Here is a 19,989-nt window from a genome sequence, read left to right as displayed (position 1 = left end):
GGGGCCCCCAGCCACTCCTGTTCCAGATCCACCTGCCAGGAGGAACAGTTTAATTAAGAACTGCGACACTGGCAAGGATGCCAGGGCAGGTGTGGGCTACCAGAACTCCACTGAGGAGCTCATGCAACTGCAGAGCATAGCTATGCTCTTTAGCATGTGGCCCTGTCATGATCTGGGCTGTGCCACCAGAGGCCTACTAGGCCCAGGGAGCCTGGCTAGCAGTAGGTAAGGCTGGACCTACAACTCCCAGAAGCCCCTGAGAGGTTTTGGAGCCAAAATTGACCAATAGGAAAAGAGGAGGGCTTGGAATAAAAGATCTGGAGCAGCAGAAAAAGCTGTTCTTCTTCCCAGAGGGCAGAGCCAGAAGGAAGGCTGCTGCAGGGAAGAGACCCTCATCCTGAGGGAAGGGTAAGTAGTTTAAGGCCACTGCAGATAGTGAGCTAGGAAGGAACAGTATATATTTAGACGCATTAGGGCATTTGATTTCTTTTCTTTTCACCCACTTACTGTTATAATTCTGCACCTTATTTGTTTGACCTCTTATAAAATAAACTATTTGCATTGTTCACTGTGCCTGGTCCTCACGCCTATTCGGCCAAAAGAGAGGTCAGAAGGTCTTTGGAGGGTGCTCTGGGCCTTCTCAAGGGAACCTAAATCCAGAGTGGTGGCAGCATCAGGTGACACCCCACCTAAGCCATGACAGGCCCAATAGCAGGAGGGTCTTCTGGATGTTCAGGCAACAACAGTAGTGCAAGGGAAGGAAGTCAGCCATGCTGCGGCTGTAAGACTGCTCCTGATGTGTAAGTCCTGCTCCCTGTCCATAAGGCCTCAGGCCAACCCAGGCCATATACCTCAATGTAGGCCTCAGGCCAACCCAGGCCATATACCTCAATGTAGGCCTCAGGCCTACCCAGGCCATATACCTCAATGTAGGCCTCAGGCCTACCCAGGCCATATACCTCAATGTAGGTGTCCTCCTGCACAGGCAGTCCAAAGATGCGTCGGGGGTTCTCATAGAGGCGCTTGACAATATCTTCCACAGTGAGGCGTCCCTCAGAAACAGCCGTCAGCAGGAGGGGCAGCATCGTCTCCAGTCCTGGAAAGCCAGGAGGAGGGTCCTTCCCAAGCTTCTCCTCCAGTGTGTGTGGAGCTAAAAGGGAGAAGAGACACATGGCAGAGAAGAAGGCCTCATTACAGCTCCTCTTCCCTCCTTTGCTATGATAGGCCCTTTATGCCACAATGCAGCCCTGGACACATGCATGCATGAACACACAGAGTAAAACCCTACAACATGAAAGGCCCAGCAATTCACTAGTGCCCACTGAAGCCCAAAGAGGACAGAAAGACATCCCAACTGCTCTTTGACCCTAGCCCAGCCCCACACGTTACCATGGTCTGTGGCAAAACAGTCAATGGTGTCCAGGTTGTCCCAGAGTGCTTCCATGTCCTCGCGGGTGCCCAGCATAGGCCGTACCTGACCTCGGCCTTCCCCAATGCGCCCCAGGTCCTCCTGGCACAGGAAGAGGTGGTGAGGCGCCACCTCGCACGTCACCTCAATGCCCTTTTGCTTTGCTGCCTTGATGATCAAGATCTATGGAAGAAAAGCAAAGGTGGAGGTCCACGTAAAGACTTGCTATTCCTCCGTGCACATTATGCGCACACAAGGATCAACCTTGATCCTGCCTTTGGGTATTTTTGTTATGGGTCATTTCTGTAGAGCTTCGCTCAAGCAAATGAAGTAAAAATAAACAGAAAAACAAATGAATAAAATGCACTGCAAGCCTGATCTCATTCATGGGTCAGCAAGTCCTGTTCTGCTTGTATAGGTGGAGGAACAGAGAAAGCACACGGGAAATGCACACCCAGGGAAATGCTGATCACCACTTTGGGGTCAGGCAGCAATTTTTCTCCAGGCCAGTTTGGCCAGGGATCCTGGAGGTTTTTTCTCATCTTCTGGGCATGGAACAGGGGTCACTGTAGGTGTGGAGGGGGAGGTAGTTGTGAATTTCCTACATTGTGCAGGGAGTTGGACTACATGACCCTGGAGGTCCCTTCCAACTCTATGATTCTATGACAAGATTCATGCATGCATGAAGCTACCTTATACTGAGTGAGATCACGGGTCTATCATAATTAGCACTGTCTGTTGTGACTACCAACAATTCTCCAGGGTAGAGGTCTTTCACATCATCTGCTCCCTGCCCCTGTTAACTGGAGATACTGGAGACTGAACCTGAGACCTTCTTCACACAAAGCAAATGCCGCGCCCCTGAAACGCAGCCCCTGCCCAAGCGGGAAGGGAGGATTCTTTCCAAGGCCAGCCACTGGGATTTCAGCACAAGAATCCCCCTTCCCTGCCGCACTAGATCAAAGACCCCTCAACCATTTTTTTTTAAAAATCCCTCCCCACCCACCCCAAAGCCACTCACCTCCTCCTTGCGGGCCACATGGCAGATATGGACAGGGCGCTGGTACAGCTGGGCTACCATCAGGATGGCAGCCACTGTTTGTTTCTCAGCGTGTGCCACAATCGGAAGGTGTTTGGGCCATTTTTCAAAATGCTGAAAGGGTTGGGGGTGGGTGGGGGGAGAACAGAAGAGCAGAAAAAGAAGCCAAACATGGATTAATGTCACTGGGGGGGGGGAGGCCAGAAGAAAAGAAGGGGCCATAGGAGACATAGGGGGTGACACCGGCTGAAGCAAACACAAGATTGTCGCATTGGACTTCCCTCTCCAGCTGCCCCAATGGATGGGCCCTGAAGGCCCCACATCAGGATTCAGGAAGAAAGGAAAGGGGCAGTGCAAAACCCACACCGGCACACGTTCCTTGCCACAGACCCACCTCCATCCACAAAGAAACATTATCCATCTTGAGGTCAGAGAAGGTGTCGTTCAGATACATCTTAAGGCCAGCAGCGAGCCCGGCCACAGGCCCCAGAGAGCTGGCATTGTCGGAAGAGGCTCCCACATACAGGGCGAAATCACAGCGGGCCCCTGCCTCTGCCAACTGGGGAAAGAAACGGTCAGTCAGCAGGATACCAAAGTCAAATCTGCTGCTCTCAGGGTTGATCCCCTTCAGTAAAATAGCCCTCTTTCAAATTATTTATTTGTACTCTGCTCTCCTCCCATTAGGGACTCTGAGCCGCCTACAACATCATTCTTCCCACTTCCTCCATTTTATACTTACACACACACACACACACCCCACACCCTTATGAGGTAGGTTAAGCTGAGAGAGAAACGGTCCCAAAGTCACCCAACCAGCTTCCATGGCAGAGTGGGGATTCGAACCTGGGTCTCCCAGATCCTAGTCTGACACTGCAACCACTATACCATGCGTGGACTTTGCATTTTGATGTAGCCACTTCACACCACCTAAACCCCTGCCTAATTCAGACCAAGGGTCTTCCTCATACATGCCAATTCTCCACTGGCTACAATGTGCATGCCCTCTTGAAAAGTACCATCTGTTCTGCCATGATCCACTGCCCTGTCTCCCTTCATAAGCCTGGCCATCAGTTACCTTCTGCACCAGGGCAAAGGATCCAGCATCAATGACAGCAGGAGTGGTGTTGGGCATGGCACACACCATGGTGATGCCTCCGGCCAGGGCAGCAGCTGTGCCAGAGCCAAAGTCCTCTTTGTGGGAAGCCCCTGGCTCACGCAGATGCACGTGGACATCGATCAGTCCTGGAAGAGGAACACAACAAGGGTCCTGAAGGTTGGGCAGAGAGAATGGTCCTCCCTTCCTATTCCTCCTGTGGTCCACTGTGGCAGGTGTAGAACTGTAGGATAAAAGGCACTCCAGGGCCTCTTATATAGATTTTTTAAAGGTGTACTCTTAAGGCATTTAAGAGTAAACCTCAAATGTAACATTCACACTTCAAGGAAAACAAGTTCATTTTATTTTACTTCATTTATACCCCACTTTTCTCCTCTAGTGGGGGACCCTAGCTGCCTTATAACATTGTCCCTCTAGCCAATTTATCCTCACGACAACCCTGTGAGGCAGAAGACAAGAAGAGTTGCTCTTTATAACCCACTTTTCTCTGCCCTAAGGAATCTCAAAGCAGCTTACAATCACCTTCCCTTCCTCTCCCCACAACAGTCACTTTGTGAGGCAGGTGGGGCTGAAAAGAGTTCTGAGAGAACTGTAACTAGCCCAAGGTCACCCAGCAAGCTTCATGTGGAGGAGTGGAGAATCAAACCCAGTTCCCCCCAGGGTAGAGCAGTTGAGAGCATGCGACTGGCCCAAGATCACCCAGCAAGCTTCCATATGGCAGAGCAAGGATTCAAACCTGGGTCCCCCAGATCCTAACACAATGTGTGACACGGTATAAGCTTTCATGAGTCACTGCTCACTTCTTCAAATACCTTCAGATATACTTCACGTATCTGAAGAAGTGAGCAGTGACTCACAAAAGCTAATACCCTGCCACATATTTTGTAGGTCTTTACGTTGCTATTGGACTCTTGCTCTTGCTCTACTGCTACAGACAGACTAACAGGGCTACCCGTTTTGATCTAGATCCTAACAACACTCTAAGCACTAGACCCTGCTGGCTCTCATGTTTGTACATATTATGTATGCACTGTACAGCACACTTGTCAGGGAGCCAGAAGAGGTGTGGTTTCCTGTTAAGTAGACAGGCTGTGATAACCTTGGTTTGACCTGTACAGTATGTGTGCACAACAACTTTCAGAAAGCCAGGTCTGTTCCAATGAGAACTGAGTCTCGTACCCATCAAGCAGAATTAAGCCTTTCTGAAAGAGTACAACCACCAATATTCCCTCTAAGCTGAGTTAGTGTGAGCTAGCTCACAGTTTTTTAGCCTCTAGCTCACAGATTTCTATCTTAGCTCAGGAAGGATGGCTCCAGAGCAAACTAATTTATACAGTAGCCAAATCACTTGCTCACAACTTTAATGCCAGTAGCTCACAAAGGAGAATTTTTGCTCACAAGACTCCACAGCTCAGAGGGAACATTGACAACCACCCAAAGGACTCTGCGGCCAGCACTGCTGCGTTGATGCTCTGAGTTTTATTTTGAAATAACTAAAAAAAAATGTGGGTGCTATGAGGAGCACTTGGCATCCTGAGGAAAACTTAAGGGGGCTGGACTATGCTGTCTCTGGATAGCCCTCTTCTTCGGGCATCAGTGAAGCCCAACTTGTTCCTTGGCAACAAGTGCAGACCCCAGATGCTCAGAGAACCAAAGTCCATCCGTTGTAGACCCTGAGGAACTGAGGCAGGGTTGGCAGGAGCCCAAAGAGGCAGCTACTAAGAACAACAGGAGAAAGGTTCCGGGAGGGAGCGTGCAGCCCAGGTGGTGAAGACATGGCCCACCCACATCTGCTGCAGGGCTGCAGAGTCCACTCTGGGCCCACAAATGGTACTGAAGTCAATTCCCATCTCACTGGACCCTAAACACAGCTTGAGGTGCTCCAGTACCAAGACTTGGAAGATGCTGGACATGGTGTTCTTGGATAAGGACACTGTCATTCACTCTCCCCTGAGTAAACTCTCCCCACACAAAAGCTCCAGGCCACACCAACTTTGGACCTACCTGGCAGGCGGATGAGCTTCTGTGAAGTCATGCAGTCCACATGCATCTTCAGTGGAGGAGGGCCCCCAATCTGGCCCAATGCCTGTGCGGAATGGGGAAAGGATTCAAATCTCACAGGCAGAACCACATATGAAGATGCCTTATACTCAGGGGTCATTTCCTGCAGGAGTGCACAGGAGCGGAGCTCCGGCAGTAAAGAGCCCAGGGGGCGGGCACATGCAACAAGCCCCACCCCTTGCTCCCAGCAGCCCTCAGTCAGAGCAAGAAGCAGCCAGGTAAGTTGCAGAGCACCCCCGGCCCCCCAGTCCAAAATGGTCCAGTGGCACCTTTAAGACCAAGTTTTATTCAGATACGAGCTCTCCCGCTCTTGGAAGGCAGATCTGCCCCCCCCCCCCCCCCAATAGCTAGCAATCCAAAACAGTCCAGTGGAGCCTGAGCGGTGGGTGTTGCCTTCTGACACACTTCCAGTGATGTCAGGGGGTGTGGCATATGCAAATAAGTTATGCTAATGAGCTCCTGCACCTCTTTTTCTACGAAATGACCCCTGCTTATACTAATCTTTCATCTAAGGTCAGTATTATCTACTGCGACTGGCAGCGAATCTCCAGGGTTTCAAGCTCTTTTATATCACCTTACCTGATCCTTTTAACTAGAGATGCCAGAGATTGAACCTGGGGCCTTCTGCATGCTAAGCCGATGCTCTACCACTGAGCCAAGGCCCATCTGCCTAGGAAATCCAGGCTGAGCAAAGGAGATCCTTTACAGTCCCTTTTCTCCCTCCCCTCCTTTGGTCATCTCCCCTACCTCGACAAAGAGCTTGGTGCACTTGATATCAATGATGAGGGGCACAGAATAGTCGATAGCCAGGCGTCGGGTGCGGTATCCCTTGGTGACGAAGGAGGAGAGCCGGCGCCCACCCGAGTTGCGCATGGACAGGTTGATTACCAAGTCAAAGTGATTCTCGGCCAAGTAGTCCAAAATGCTGCGCTGCTGTGTGTCCTTGCCTGGTATCTCGCTGCCGTCGGCTTCCTCGAAGTGCCAGTCCACAGCCTTCACCTACCCCAAGAGAAAAGGCCTTCAGGGGAAAAGTTACACCCAACACACTGGGTGCCGCTTTGAAAGTCTTAGAACCTGTCTTTTGTGATAAAGCAGGGCTAGCCTGAGGAAGAGACTGTAGCTTTTTGAAGCCCCAATTTCTGAGGGAAACTAGTGAAAGATTGTGGTTTCTGAGGGGAGCTCACATTTAAACTGTGGGAATCCTGAGGTTGAGGGGAGGCCAATATTCACCTCAAAGATACAAACTTGGCCTCTAATTGCTCTCTAACCTCCTAAATTATCAACTGTAACCTTATAAATGAATGGGCCCAGCAAGACCATGCTACATCTGTAAGTAGTTTTTATCATCTTTTCTGAACCAAATTATTCCCCTGTCCTTAGGATTAAATTAAAGTTACTGTTCTTTTCCTGTTTTCCTCATTACATTCAGAAGCCATTTGGGTGAAGTCTGCCAGGTAGCGGGCTGGGGTACAGGCCACACTGGTCCAGCTTTACATCACACTACTTCTGTTTCAATCTCATTTAAGACCCCAAACTGTGGACCCCTATTGACTCAAATCCCCAGGGTCAGCAGAGCAGGCACAGTATCTTGAGAGCCTGGCAATTGGCAAACACAGCTGTAAGTGGGAGAACCATTTTGGTCCGTGTGCTTCGTGTCTCCCCTCCCCCACACAAAGTTTTTCCTGTACTGCACACATGGATTATTTGCAGATGGATTACTGTGAAGGAAGTGTAAGGTAAGTTTGACGGGGGGGATCATTCCTCACCTAAGACAGAGGGTGGCTGAAGCAAAGGGGGCCAAGGGGAAGGGGGATATGGCTTGCTGCTGGCAAGGAGAGGGATGAATCCCTCTTCTCCTTGCTGTTCACAGGAGTATTCCACCTGCCGGTCCAACTCCTTCCAAACTGGTCTGAGCTCCTTCTACCAATGGCTTTGAAAACCATTTTCATTCCCTCTCTTATGCCTGAATCTCTCTTTCTGCAAGGGAGGGAAATTGTGGGAAGATGGCTGCCAGCAGTTGAAGATCTAGACCAAGTTTTTGCTTCCCTCTTGCTGCAGATATTTAAAGCCTGCATGTGGCCAGATGTATGAACCCTTGGCAATCTATTTCTTTTCTTCCTTCAGTCTGTCTTTCTCACCAGAACTGAAGGCAGATTACAGAAAACAATGCAAAGAAAGCCAGGATAGTGTATACAGAACAAAACAGCAATGCCACTGGATTGCAAAACTGTAGAACAATGAAATGTAAAAAGTATATACATCACATACATCCTGGTTCACAGCTAGTTCACAGCCTTGACGGACCACCCTAGTGGATTCCCAGCCCACACCTGGGGATGTTTTTTATTTACATTTTCTTTGATCCAAATCGTTCATTTGTTTAAATTACGCTGGTATTTTCTGTAAGCTGCTTTGAGTGTTTAGTTGCTGTAGATTTTCCGGGATGTGTGGCCATGGTCTTGGCATTGTAGAACCTGACGTTTCGCCAGTAATCTGGCATCCTCAGTGGTTTCACGGCCGGAGTTCATTAGTTGCTGTAGATTTTCCAGGATGTGTGGCCATGGTTTTGGCATTGTAGAACCTGACGTTTCACCAGTAACTGCGACTGGCATCCTCAGTGGTATAAATCACAGAAAGATGGAATATTCTGTGTGTCAAGGTGAGAAGAAAATGGTAGGCAGTAAATTTATATCTACTCCAGAAGGTGGGTAGGGCTGAGTCATTGTCTTGCAGGAGTTCCCTACAAGACAATGACTCAGCCCTACCCACCTTCTGGAGTAGATATAAATTTACTGCCTACCATTTTCTTCTCACCTTGACACAGAGAGTATTCCATCTTTCTGTGATTTATACCACTGAGGATGCCAGTCGCAGTTACTGGTGAAACGTCAGGTTCTACAATGCCAAAACCATGGCCACACATCCTGGAAAATCTACAGCAACTAATGAACTCCGGCCGTGAAAGCCTTCGACAACATATTGCTTTGGGTCTCCCGCACTGGGGAGAAAAACAATGATAAGAAATTCCTTAATAAATGAAGTAACGTTCTCACAGTTGCCCTGCCATTGCCTCTGGCTTTTCCAAAACTATGACTGACTAAAAGCAGCCACGATGTCTGACACGAACTTCCCTAAACTTCACTGCATAGATGGAGACACTACCAAAGCCTCCCTAGTACAGGACCCTGCCTGCCCATCTATACCCACCTTGATGCCATGCTCTGTATAGAAGTCAGCAGTGCCCAGGCTGGCATACAGGTTGTAGCCCAGACTCTCCAAGGTGCGCACCGTGGGAAGGAGCTCACTCTTGTTCTGAAAGAGATGCCAAGGGGGAAGATATGGAACAACCCTTCCATTTCAGAGGTTGCACTTGCTTTCAGTGAATCCACTGCAGGGCGCCCCTGATCCTAAGTTACCCCTTTCTGTGAGAGTGGGGTTCCTTCCCTCACGATCCACTCATGACCCTTCATTTCACCTCACCCCATCCTGTCCTCAAGCCTGGGTCCATTTCACACATACTATATGCCCACTTTGGCTTCTGAAGGTTTCACACACCTAAATGAAAAGAAAGAAAGAGACAGAGAGGGTGGGTGGGCAGAGAGAGAGAGAGAGAGAGAGAGAGAGAGAGAGAGAGAGAGAGAGAAAAGAGAGAAAAGAGAGAAAGAGAGAAAGAAAAAAGAGAGAGAGAGAAAGAGAGAAAGAAAGAAAGAAAGAAAGAAAGAAAGAACGAACTTTTGGAAAACACAGATTAAAGCTTCATTAATGGCAGGAGGACAGTGCTTTATCCTTAAGGTGTGTGAAAAAGCCATTTGCCTTCAGATGCCAAAGGCAATACCCATCAAACCCATACGAAATGGACTTAGAGCCTCCTCTCCAATTTCCCACAAATTATCAGGGCTTGTTTAAATCTCAAGTGTGTTCTCTCAGGTGTCTGCAATCCAAGTCAATTTGTGGCACCTTTATAAAGAAATGTCCTTTAAAATATGATGCCATGGAATCCTCACTCTGATCAATGGGTGGAGAAGCTGCAAGCAGAGAAACTTGAAGTGCCGGGGGGAATTTTTTTTAAGGGTAATTGAGAAACCCCTGGAAAAGGGGTGGAAGCCGAAGGAAGGAGGTGAGGTAGGACACACGCATTGGGAGGAACACTAGCTGGCCAAGAGATAAAATGGGACACTCAACTGGAAGCCATTGCAAAGAGTGGCATCTGACACTCAAGCTTTTCTACTGCCTTTGTAAAGTGCCATCAAGGTACAACTGACTTATGGGGACCCCGCAGGGTTTCCAAGGCAAGAGACAAACAGAGGTGGTTTGCCATTGCCTGCCTCTCTGTAGCAACCCTGGAATTCCTTGGTGGCCTCCCATCCAAGCATTAACAAAGGTCACCTCTGGCACCGGTCACACGGCAAAGTTGCCGCGGGAGAGGCACGGAAGGTGGGCAGATTATCCGGACACGATCACACCCAAACATCTGGGAAGTGGAGCGCACCCGTGGCTTACCGCCGACAATGCGCGTTAAAAAACTAGTACCTCCAAGTTACTAGTAAACGTTTACCACGGGCTGCCTCCAGACGCCTGTGGCATGATCGCGCCGGCGCACAGCATCCCCCTCCGGTCCCTCATTTACCCGCCAGCGCCGAGGGAAGGACCTGTGGTGTGCCGCCGGCGCGTCTGATCGCGTAATCGTGAATCAAACTAAACCGGGGCAATTAGCCACACCCCCCCCCCGCGCGCGATATCCGGCCCGTGTGACCGGGGCCATAGCTTAGTTTCTGAGATCTGACGAGGTTGTGGCTAGCCTGGGCCGTCCAGGTCTAGGCAGCTTTTCTATTACAACCTTATAAATAACTAGGGAGCAAATCTCGTTGTGGGCGGAGACAACGGACCCCTAGACAGGTAGAGTGGGTGGGTGGGGAAAGAAAGCTGGGCAAAGAAAGGAAGAGAGAGAGAGAGGAAGGAAGGAAGGAGAACAAAACAGAGAGAGAGAGAGAGAGAGAGAGAGAGAGAGAGAGAGAGAGAAAGTGGAGGGGAGAGAGAGAGATAAAGGAGGGGGAGAGAAAGAAAGGAAGGGAGAAGGGGGGGAGGCAGGAGGGGCCGCAGAAGATCCTCCCGTCCATCCAGCTTCCCAGGTGGGCAAGAGAAGCAGGGCGGGTGGGGGGGCGTAAGAAAGTGTCCTCCGTCTGTCCAGCTTCCCGGGCGGGTTGGCAAAGTGGGGCAAGTGGGGGAGGAAAATCGGGCCGTGGCGTGGGGCGCATTGCCACCCTGCGCTCAAGACGCAGCGCTCGGCTCCCGCCTCCGAGCCAATGGCAGGGCAGCAGCCTTGAGCTGCAGCTGGGTGACACGGCCAATGGAAGCTGGGGAAGCTTCTAACGGACAGCGCAAGCTTCCAAACACTGCATCTGAGGTGGGACTTAGGCGACATGGCCAATGGAAGCTGGGGAAGCCTTTGATGGACAGTTCAGCCGTCGAAACACTGTTGGTGCGCATTTTCTCTCCGCTGCGTGACTCTGCGTCTTATTCAATTATATATAAGGGAGAGATAAATTTAGTGGTGGAAAAGGGGAAAAATGGTGATGTTTCATGGGGGTATATTTAAGCACTAAACAACAGGGACGGAAGCAACTGTAAGACATCAGCACCCGTGGGTTCCGCACACAGCCAACAGTGGCTCTTCCTTCTTTTTCTGCTCACCTTGTAGCTACCGATAGTCAGCAGGATGTTCTTCTTGGGGATCTTGAAGCCAGTGCTCAGCATGGCTTTGAGGTAGGCCTCACAGCGGTTCTCGCCAAAGCAAGCCACCTCGCCTGTGCTGGTCATCTCCACACCCAGCACAACGTCGGCACCTGCCAGGCGTGAGAACGAGAACTGGGGAACCTGAGTGGGAAGGCAGAGATAAGGAGATAAGAGTCTTCCTATGGAGAGAGAAAAGCTGAAGAAGTTCCAAGGAAGAGGAAACGTTAGATTTTGTCCCCTCCTGGCGGATTATTACCAGAACAACCACACCTCCACCTCGGCCACTCACCTTGACACCAACAATGCCGGTGCCTGCCATGAGTCCAACGGGCTCCACCTCCTCTCCTACAATCACTTGGGTGGCAAGAGCCACTAGGTCAACACCCAGCGTCTTGGAAACAAAGGGGAAGGACCGGGATACCCGCACGTTGCACTCTATCACCTTCAGCTGGTCATGCTGGAGAGCAGAGAAGAACACAGTTGTCTGATCACATCCAGAACTGACCAGTGCCCTCCTTGCTGTTACTGACCAGGAAAACATAGGAGATTCCCCATCATGGTCAGAGGCCAACCACCAACACTAAAAACGTAGCACTTTTACTAACCTTTATCCAAAACAACACTGTGAGGTGGTTCACTATTCCTGCCATTTCATCAGTGGGCTACTGGGGCAGCCACAAAGATGGTGCCCAAGTCCAACTGGCAAGCCTGTAACTGAGCAGGGATTCGAACCCACATCCCCATCTGCCTCAATAGCGGCTCTCCTATTCTCTTTGCCCTATTTCAGTTACCTTGGCGATGAGCTGTAGGTTGAAAGGCCCCGTAACCTGCAGCTCCTGCCCAATGGCATGCACGATGGCCTTGATCCGCTCCAGAGTCTTAGGTGTGATGTCCTGTGGTGGAGTCACCAGCGTGGCATCTCCCGAGTGCACGCCCGCATTCTCTACGTGCTCAGAGATGGCAATGGCCACCACCACCCCGTCACAGGCTACAGCATCGACATCAATCTCCTGTTGAGCAAAAGCAACAGAAGTGTCAACATACTGCAGAACTCACAGACCCTTCCGCCCTTAGACTCAGCATCCATGTTAAATAGAGGCAGGGGATGTAGGTGCAGAGACTGATCCAAACCATCCAGCCACCCAACTTCACTGGATCTATGCTTACAAAGAATGAACTGCATACTCTACAAATCAGCAGCCATATCTGAGGGACTGAAGGTGGGAGCAGAATGCCCGCCTGCCCCTTGAAGCGCTTGCCTTCCCGCAACACATGAACATGATCACTTTGCCCCACCATTCCTCCCTGTAATGCACCACACCCCATACCCATCTGCCCCATGTCCCTCAGGTAAAGGTTTCCCTTGCTTGAAAGCCAGTCGAGTCCGACTCTAGGGTTGCGGTGCTCATCTCCGTTTCAAAGCCGAAGACGTCCCCGTGGTCATGTGGCCGGCATGACTAAGCACCAAGGCGCACGGAACGCTGTTACCTTCCCACCGCAGTGGTACCTATTTATCTACTTGCAATTTCTTGCTTTCGAACTGCTAGGTTGGCAGGAGCTGGAACTAGAGACGGGAGCTCACTCCGGCATGTGGCAACTCGGGGCTCGAACTGCTGAACTACGGACCTTCCACAGCCTGCAGTTCAGCGTCTTAACCACTTGAGCCACCGCTCAGACAGAGGGTTTTAAAAGAGGAGCTTTCTAAGGGCTTGTTCCCTGCAAGATGCAAGGCCTACGGTCAAATACTGAGAGAGGGCATGTGTTGGTAAGCCCCAAATGCACCTTGGCAGGCTGCGTTAGGAACTCTTCCAATACTTCAGGAGACACGTAGCTTTTATCAACCCCTCTCCCCACTTTCCATGCCACTAAACTCTGCATTCTCTCACTTCTCTCCAGATGCCACGTATGGATGGGAGCATCTAAGTGGCAGCCCCACAAGAAGGACAGTCAGCCATGCTCCAGAGTTTAGAACAAAGGTAAATATCTCCATTTGCTTCTGCAACCTGAATTTGAAGTTCTCTGTTAAGACTAGTAAAAACCACCCTCAAAAGGGGAATATGAAAGCAAGGCCAAGTTTGCTTCCATGTTGCAAGGGAAACAGCAATATCCATTTATTCTTACTCTTTTGCTTCCCACTGTCTTAGTTCAAGACCTTTTACTTTAACCCTCCTAAATAAACCTGTTTGCTTAACTGGGGTTTCCCAGTGCCTCTTCCTTGGAGGAGAAGAACTACTTGCAGGTCAAGCAAATCTCCTGTTTCTCTGGTGGTCCATAATTCAAAAGTTATCTTGGTTCAAGCCCATCTGCTGTTTCACAAACCGAGCAAAGCTACAAGCATCCCTGCAACAGGCTGTTGGTGACATCACACCTGCCTCAACAACCCCGCTCACCTTGGCTTCCTGGATGAACTTGGAGATGACAACCGGCTGCTCCTTGGAGACGGCAACGGCGTTGTTGAGGAACCTCTCTAGATCACTGTCTGAGTAGGCCACGTTCATGGCAGCACCACTGAGAACATAGGAGGGGCGCACCACACAGGGATATCCCACCTTGCAGCAGAACTGTTTGGCCGACTGCAGGACAGACATGCATGGATGTCACTAGATGGTGATGAGGGTACTTGAAGTGAGACACACACACACACACCCGCCAACTTCAGCACATCCTCTGTCACAGTTTCTATTTCCATTTTCAGGCAAAAAACAGGGACTCCCAAACTCTTTTTACTATAGGGAAGCCTCTGAGGGCATCTTTGGCTGTTTCCACATGGATGTTCTGCTCCATCTTGGCTTCCTTAAAGCAGTGCTGTTTTCAGGAGCATTCAAGTGACGTCGTTCTCTATTCGTTCTGCTTCTGTGATTTCTCACACTCCTTCCCAGACTTGGTTTGGTACAATACTTTTAGGAACATCACAGTTAAAGCCCCTTTGGGCACCATATGGATGGAAAAGTGCACATTTTTCAGGTCCTACCCACACTGGCACTATTTTCCTTAGTTCGGGAGCCAGTGATTTCCCCATATGCATAACTCATCCATTTCTTCTAGACTTTTTCTTTTTTAATCAATAATAGCTATATGTACTAGTTCCCAATTTGCATTTTAAGAAACAGCAAGCCTCTAGTCCTTCTGGTTGCAGAGTTCTAAGGGGAAATGCAATGGCTGCACATTTCTCCTTATCTCTGCAACCAAAAGGGCCAGAGACGCCTCTGGCATTTGTAGCAACAATGAGAGCTACACTGAGAATCATCTCCATGTAGAAGCAGCCCAGGCCCCTCACCTAAATTCATATGCAGCTCAACAAGGCATGCAAAAGCAAACATCCCACAACTTCAGGCAATCAGTTCCCATCATCCCTATAGCCATTTTGTATCATTCATAAGAAAGTGGCAAAGAGTGAGTCTTGCTTGGATCCTAGTTCTCTCACACTCACTCCAGACCCCCCCCAGGTAGAAAGATGTCAGCTTACCCCATTCCTGCCAATGTCACAGTAGGGACAATGGCGTGAAGGGTCATGCCAATTCCTGAGAGTCATTAAAGGAGACCCATTGTCTACCTCTGTCCTGCAAACCTGCTAGAAGTTGCAGCGCACTTGCTGTGGGTTTTTTACCTCCATGTCCGACAGCTCCTTCCAGAGGGGCTGACTGATGTTGATGGTATCCAGAAGGCGAGAAAACTTGAACCGGTTTTCGGCAGAGTCAATAGCCTCAGGGGAGGTGCCCAGGATTCTGCACTGCTGCCGGTGCAGCGCCATGGCAATGTTATTGGGGAGCTGCCCTCCCATGGACAGGATCACACCCTCGGGGTTCTCTAGCTCATAGATATCCATCACCACCTGTCACGAGCAAGATGGGGGGGGAAGGGAGAAAAACAGAATGAGGTAAGAACAAGTGAATGCTTCATGTGGCTGAAACCAGGGGCAGCCTAGCAGAACCCCGAGTCAGCTCCAAAAGCCAGCCATGCAGTAGCAAAGACATAAATCCATATTTGTGCATTTGCTGCAAACAAAAGTACCTTCATGAGAAATAACCAATCCAATTTGATTACACAAATTTAGTCCAATGTCATCAGCAGGGCTACTAGACTGTCTATTTATGCCCCCCCCCAATGGATACACAAAGTGGGTTACAACTCTACTCCATGTTATCTTCACAACAAACGTGTGAGACAGGGTTAGGCTGAGAGAAGACTGATTTGGCACAAGGCCACCCAGAAAGCACCCATGGCAGAGTGGCGATTCAAACCTGGGTCTCCCAGATCTCAGTCCCACACTCTTAACAACTATACCATGCTGATGCAGTTCTTACTAGTATAGCCAACAACAACACACAGTGGGTATTAAAAGGAATTTCACATAATGCCAAGGAGTCCTCCCCTCAACTCTGGTCTTTTGTAAAGGAAAATCCAGGATATTTATTAGAGGACTTCAGAAGGCATCTTAGATTGGTGCTTTCTATATGGAAAGGACAGAAAGAATCAGGAGGGAGGAAACCTCACCTTTTTATTTATTTAGATATTTCTACCTTACTTTTCTCCACAATGGAGACTGAAAGCTGCTTACATCATCATTTCCCCCTCTTCCTTTTTATCCTCTCAACTGCCCTATGAGGTAGGTTAGGCGAAGACAATTCAACTGACCCAGCATCACCCAAGACTACCATCATGGCAGAGTGGGGATTCAAACATGGGTCTCCCATATCCTAGAGGTCCTGCCACAGCAGAGGCTCTAACATGACACACTGACAGGGACCCCAAACTACAGCTGGAAACTAGGCAGAGGTATTCTATAGGTTAAGGGGCAAAGTGCTGAAAACAAAAGTAAAGCGACTTCTCACCTGTAAGAAGAACAGTTGGGTTTTTATACCCCGCTTTTCTCTACACCAAGGAGTCTCAAAGTGGCTTACAATCACATTCCCTTCCTCTCCCCACAACAGGCACCTTGTGAGGTAGGTGGGGCTCAGAGAGCCCTGAGAGAGCTGCAACTGGCCCAAGTCCACCTAGCAGGCGTCCTCTGGAGGAGTGGACCATCAGACCCGGTTCTCCAGATTAGAGTCCACCACTCTTAACCACTAGGCCACACTGACTCTCCCCCACTACACTGGCACACTGCCTCCCCTGGAATTCTACAACTATGGGGGGAGGGGCTTTTAAAATTAATGCCGGCCACATGACCACGGAAGTGTCTTCGGACAGCGCTTGCTCTTCGGCTTTGAAACGGAGATGAGCACTGCAACCCTAGAGTCGGATTTGACTGGCTTTCGAGCAAGGGAGCCTTTACCTTTACAGAATAACCACTGTTCCCCACCCCACCCCGGACTAGAACAGTCGTTGTTACACCCCACTCCCGAGAGCCCCCCACCAGGCCCCCAGAACACAAATATGCAGGACCCACCTCAAAGGAGATCTCGTCGAAGTAGAGACGGTCACACATGTCGTAGTCTGTGCTCACCGTCTCAGGGTTGTAGTTCACCATGATGGTCTTGTAGCCCATCTGTGGTGGGGAGGGGGGGGGAAGAGAGAAGGAAAAACATTCAGGTGCCTGGAACTTCTTTTGGAATTCATGCTTCCCACCCCCAAGAGCAGGCTTTCAAATCAGCACACACATGCATTTAGCTGTGATCCCTTCACCAATCCTCCAGAAGGGCTATGCATCCTTTTTGTTTTATTTCTTAATCTGGACTCTGCCAAAGTTTGGAATAGAAGATTGCAGTGTACTTCTCTAATCTGGGGTAGAAGAGACACACTGCACAGCAAATCACACCAGAGAGAGGATGTAATGCTATTACTTCCATGCCTGGGAAAAGGCAACTGAGTGAGCTCACGCTCCCACCCCCCAATTCAAAGGTAATAACAGTGTCTCAGTTAATTACATTCAGCATTCCAAAAAAACCCTAACCAGATCTGTCCATCAGTTAGGAAGGACACATCAACTCATTAGTCTCTGATTTCGATATATTTATTTCCTTCACTATGTTTTTCCCCTGGAATTCAATCCAAACAAATGGTGATCCTATAATCTAAGTTTGTTATACTGTTTCGGCTATACACTTCATCAAAGAAGTAATCGATATCCCCAGTTTCCCCCTCATTCTCCTTCCTAGTCTACCAATGAGGTTTGAAACATCTGACTCTCACCCAATCTGCTTTGAGAAGCATCCTATGCCTCCCTCTGTCTTCACACTTCTGCAGTATAAAGTCAGCCTGAAGAATCCCGGCTTTTGTGTTCCAGCTGTTGGGTCCCATCTCAATAGTGGGCTCCAGCTACTGGCTACAATCTCCTGGGTGAAAACGCATCTTGGGGGAAGGTGTGTGTGGCTTTGCATTGGTCCTGTTATCCCAATGCAGTGCTCAGTTCCTCCACCTCACCTTCTCTCGTGCTGCTGTCTCCTTCCTCTGATAAACTCTATCAGAATTCACTAAGGAGTCTTGGGATAGGCTAGTATATCTTTCTCCCTCCTTCTCCCTGCCCTCACTTCTAGCCTTGCCAAACCGTGGCAGGGGATCCATGCGTCGTCGCAGGATCGCTGCCGCAGGGGGACAGCAAACCGCGCTGCACCGGCGTCGCCAGGATGTGATGCTACGTGTTGCCCTGGCAACGGGACTCCAAACAGCCCCGTTGCCAGGGCGACGCGTAGCATCACATCCTGGCGACGCCGGTGCAGCGCGGATTGCTGTCCCCCGCGGCAGCGATCCTGCGACGACGCATGGATCCCCCGCCGTGGTTTGGCAAGCCTACTCACTTCTCTTTCGTCTCTCTTTAAATCAGTACTATTTGTTTAGGTTACAACTTACTAGAAGTTAGGCTTTGTCTAAGATCTATTTAGAATGGGTTTTTTTGGTCAAAAAAAGTAGTAACCATCTAGTGCCATTAACAAAGATACATCAACATAATAAATGCGTCTCAGCAGGGCTCTTTTTGTAGAAAAAGCCCAGCAGGAACTCATGAGCATAATAGGCCACATCCAACAGCAGGAACTCATTAGCATATTGGGCCACACCCATGACAGCACAGCTCATTAGCACATTAGGCCACACCCACATGTTACCAGAAGTGTGGTTATCCAGCCACACCCACCTTTTGCTTGTTATTCTGTTTACCTTGTTTGTTGTCAAAACCCAGGGCCTTTTTTTGTAGCAGGAACTTCTTTGCATGTTAGGCCACACACCCCTAATGTAGCCAATCCTAATGAGTTTCTGCTGTTGGGTGTGGCCTATTATGCTAATGAGTTCCTGCTGGGTGTGGCCAACTTGGGAGCCAGCTGGAACTCCGTTCCTGTGTGTTCCTGCCCAAAAATAGCCCTGCGTCTCAGTATACAATATTGTAAAACTAAGTCAAAATTTATTGTAAAACTTAACGTTTCAACAGAAAGATCCTCTATTAGTCGTGGGGTTATTGACCTGGTGAGTTAGAGAAGTAAGGACTAAGTATACTGTCATTTTCCAAAAGAGATTCTCATAGTAATGTTTTACAGTGTTAACCATTTGTGATAATGTGAGTTTGAAGGTAGTATATCATGAGTCGCAAGATATGAAAATATTGGAAACCAGGTTGATTCAAATTTGGAATTGGATGTCTGGCTTGTTTGTGCTCTATGTATTGTATCTATTTAGAATGTATGTGTGCATATGCTTCAAACTCTGTATTCAATTTGCTATAATTCTTTTTCTTAATAAATCCTTAAATTTAAACCAATGTCTGTTTATTCTAAGAATCTGCACACCCTTCTGAGGCATCAGATAAAATCTTGGATCCCGGTAGACACAACCAATATGGTCTCGATCATATTTGCCCTCAGCACAGGTGTGGACAGGCGTCTGGCCCCTTAAAAGGAAGATGCTCCTTTGGTCAAAGTATACATACCTCTGGGCCATCTGGGTAACGCACTCTCCAGTCTGGCTTTCACCACATTTTTAAGAGCAAGTCCCTCCCTTCCAAGGCATTGTCAATAAAGCTGAGGGGGGGACTAGGCCAGCCACCTCAACCTGCTACTTCAGGGAACCACTGCCTGCCTTGAGCAGTCAGTGTATGAGGGTGCCCAGGTGTCAGGCACCCATTAACTCATCCATGTGCAGTAGCACAACATTCCTCACTAGCTGGGACATGGAGATGAGCAGACAATATTGTGAGACCCAAAGAATGATGGAGGGAATTGGGAGACTTGGGTGTCTAGATGTTTAACTGCCTCAAGGTGGGCCTCAGGATGCCCACTGGGAACAGGAATGCAAGTTCTCACCTTGCGCAGCTCTTGGATACATCCAACAGCACACCAGTCAAACTCTACACTACTGCCGATGCGGTAGACGCCAGAGCCGATGACCATGACGTGAGGCTCACGGAAGGTCAGGTCGTGTTCAGTCCCATTGTAGCTGAGGTAGAGGTAGTTGGTCTGGGCTGGCCACTCGGCTGCTACCGTGTCAATCTGCTTCACCACGGGCAGGATCTTCAGGTCATGCCGCATCTTCCTCACAGCTAATTCTGTACTGCAAGGGAGGGACGGAGGGAGGTAGACAGATAAGAGCAGGGTGGGTTTCTGCTCACCCAGAATGCACTGCATCAGTACAGCCAGATTGGTATAGTGGTTAGAGTGCTGGACTAGGGTCCGGGAGATGCAGGTTCAAAACCTTACTCTACCGTGG

At 49.4% G+C, this 19,989-nt stretch overlaps 1 protein-coding gene across 2 annotated transcripts in view; it reads right to left on the bottom strand.

Annotated features, from left to right (window-relative positions):
- CAD (carbamoyl-phosphate synthetase 2, aspartate transcarbamylase, and dihydroorotase) overlaps positions 1–19,989 on the bottom strand; it is a 57,938-nt gene that overhangs the window by 10,603 nt on the left and 27,346 nt on the right. For both annotated transcript variants that reach the window (XM_015415130.1, XM_015415131.1), the window contains 16 exons: positions 19,587–19,833; positions 16,745–16,843; positions 14,963–15,187; positions 13,746–13,928; positions 12,147–12,365; positions 11,645–11,812; positions 11,314–11,496; positions 8,830–8,934; positions 6,370–6,621; positions 5,566–5,647; positions 3,523–3,689; positions 2,842–3,006; positions 2,430–2,561; positions 1,390–1,591; positions 960–1,150; positions 1–32 (listed from right to left, as the gene is read on the bottom strand). The exon at positions 1–32 is cut by the window's left edge and continues 97 nt beyond it. In XM_015415130.1, the coding sequence (XP_015270616.1) occupies positions 1–32; positions 960–1,150; positions 1,390–1,591; positions 2,430–2,561; positions 2,842–3,006; positions 3,523–3,689; positions 5,566–5,647; positions 6,370–6,621; positions 8,830–8,934; positions 11,314–11,496; positions 11,645–11,812; positions 12,147–12,365; positions 13,746–13,928; positions 14,963–15,187; positions 16,745–16,843; positions 19,587–19,833 (2,652 nt within the window). The remainder of the gene's footprint in view (positions 33–959; positions 1,151–1,389; positions 1,592–2,429; positions 2,562–2,841; positions 3,007–3,522; positions 3,690–5,565; positions 5,648–6,369; positions 6,622–8,829; positions 8,935–11,313; positions 11,497–11,644; positions 11,813–12,146; positions 12,366–13,745; positions 13,929–14,962; positions 15,188–16,744; positions 16,844–19,586; positions 19,834–19,989) is intronic.

The sequence above is a fragment of the Gekko japonicus genome, unplaced genomic scaffold (genome assembly GCF_001447785.1).
Source record: "Gekko japonicus isolate JY-2015 unplaced genomic scaffold, Gekko_japonicus_V1.1 scaffold63, whole genome shotgun sequence".
Classification (NCBI taxonomy): Eukaryota; Metazoa; Chordata; class Lepidosauria; order Squamata; family Gekkonidae; genus Gekko; species Gekko japonicus.
The sequence above is the reverse complement of the archived record's forward strand: the minus strand, read 5'-3'. Positions and strand labels throughout refer to the sequence as shown.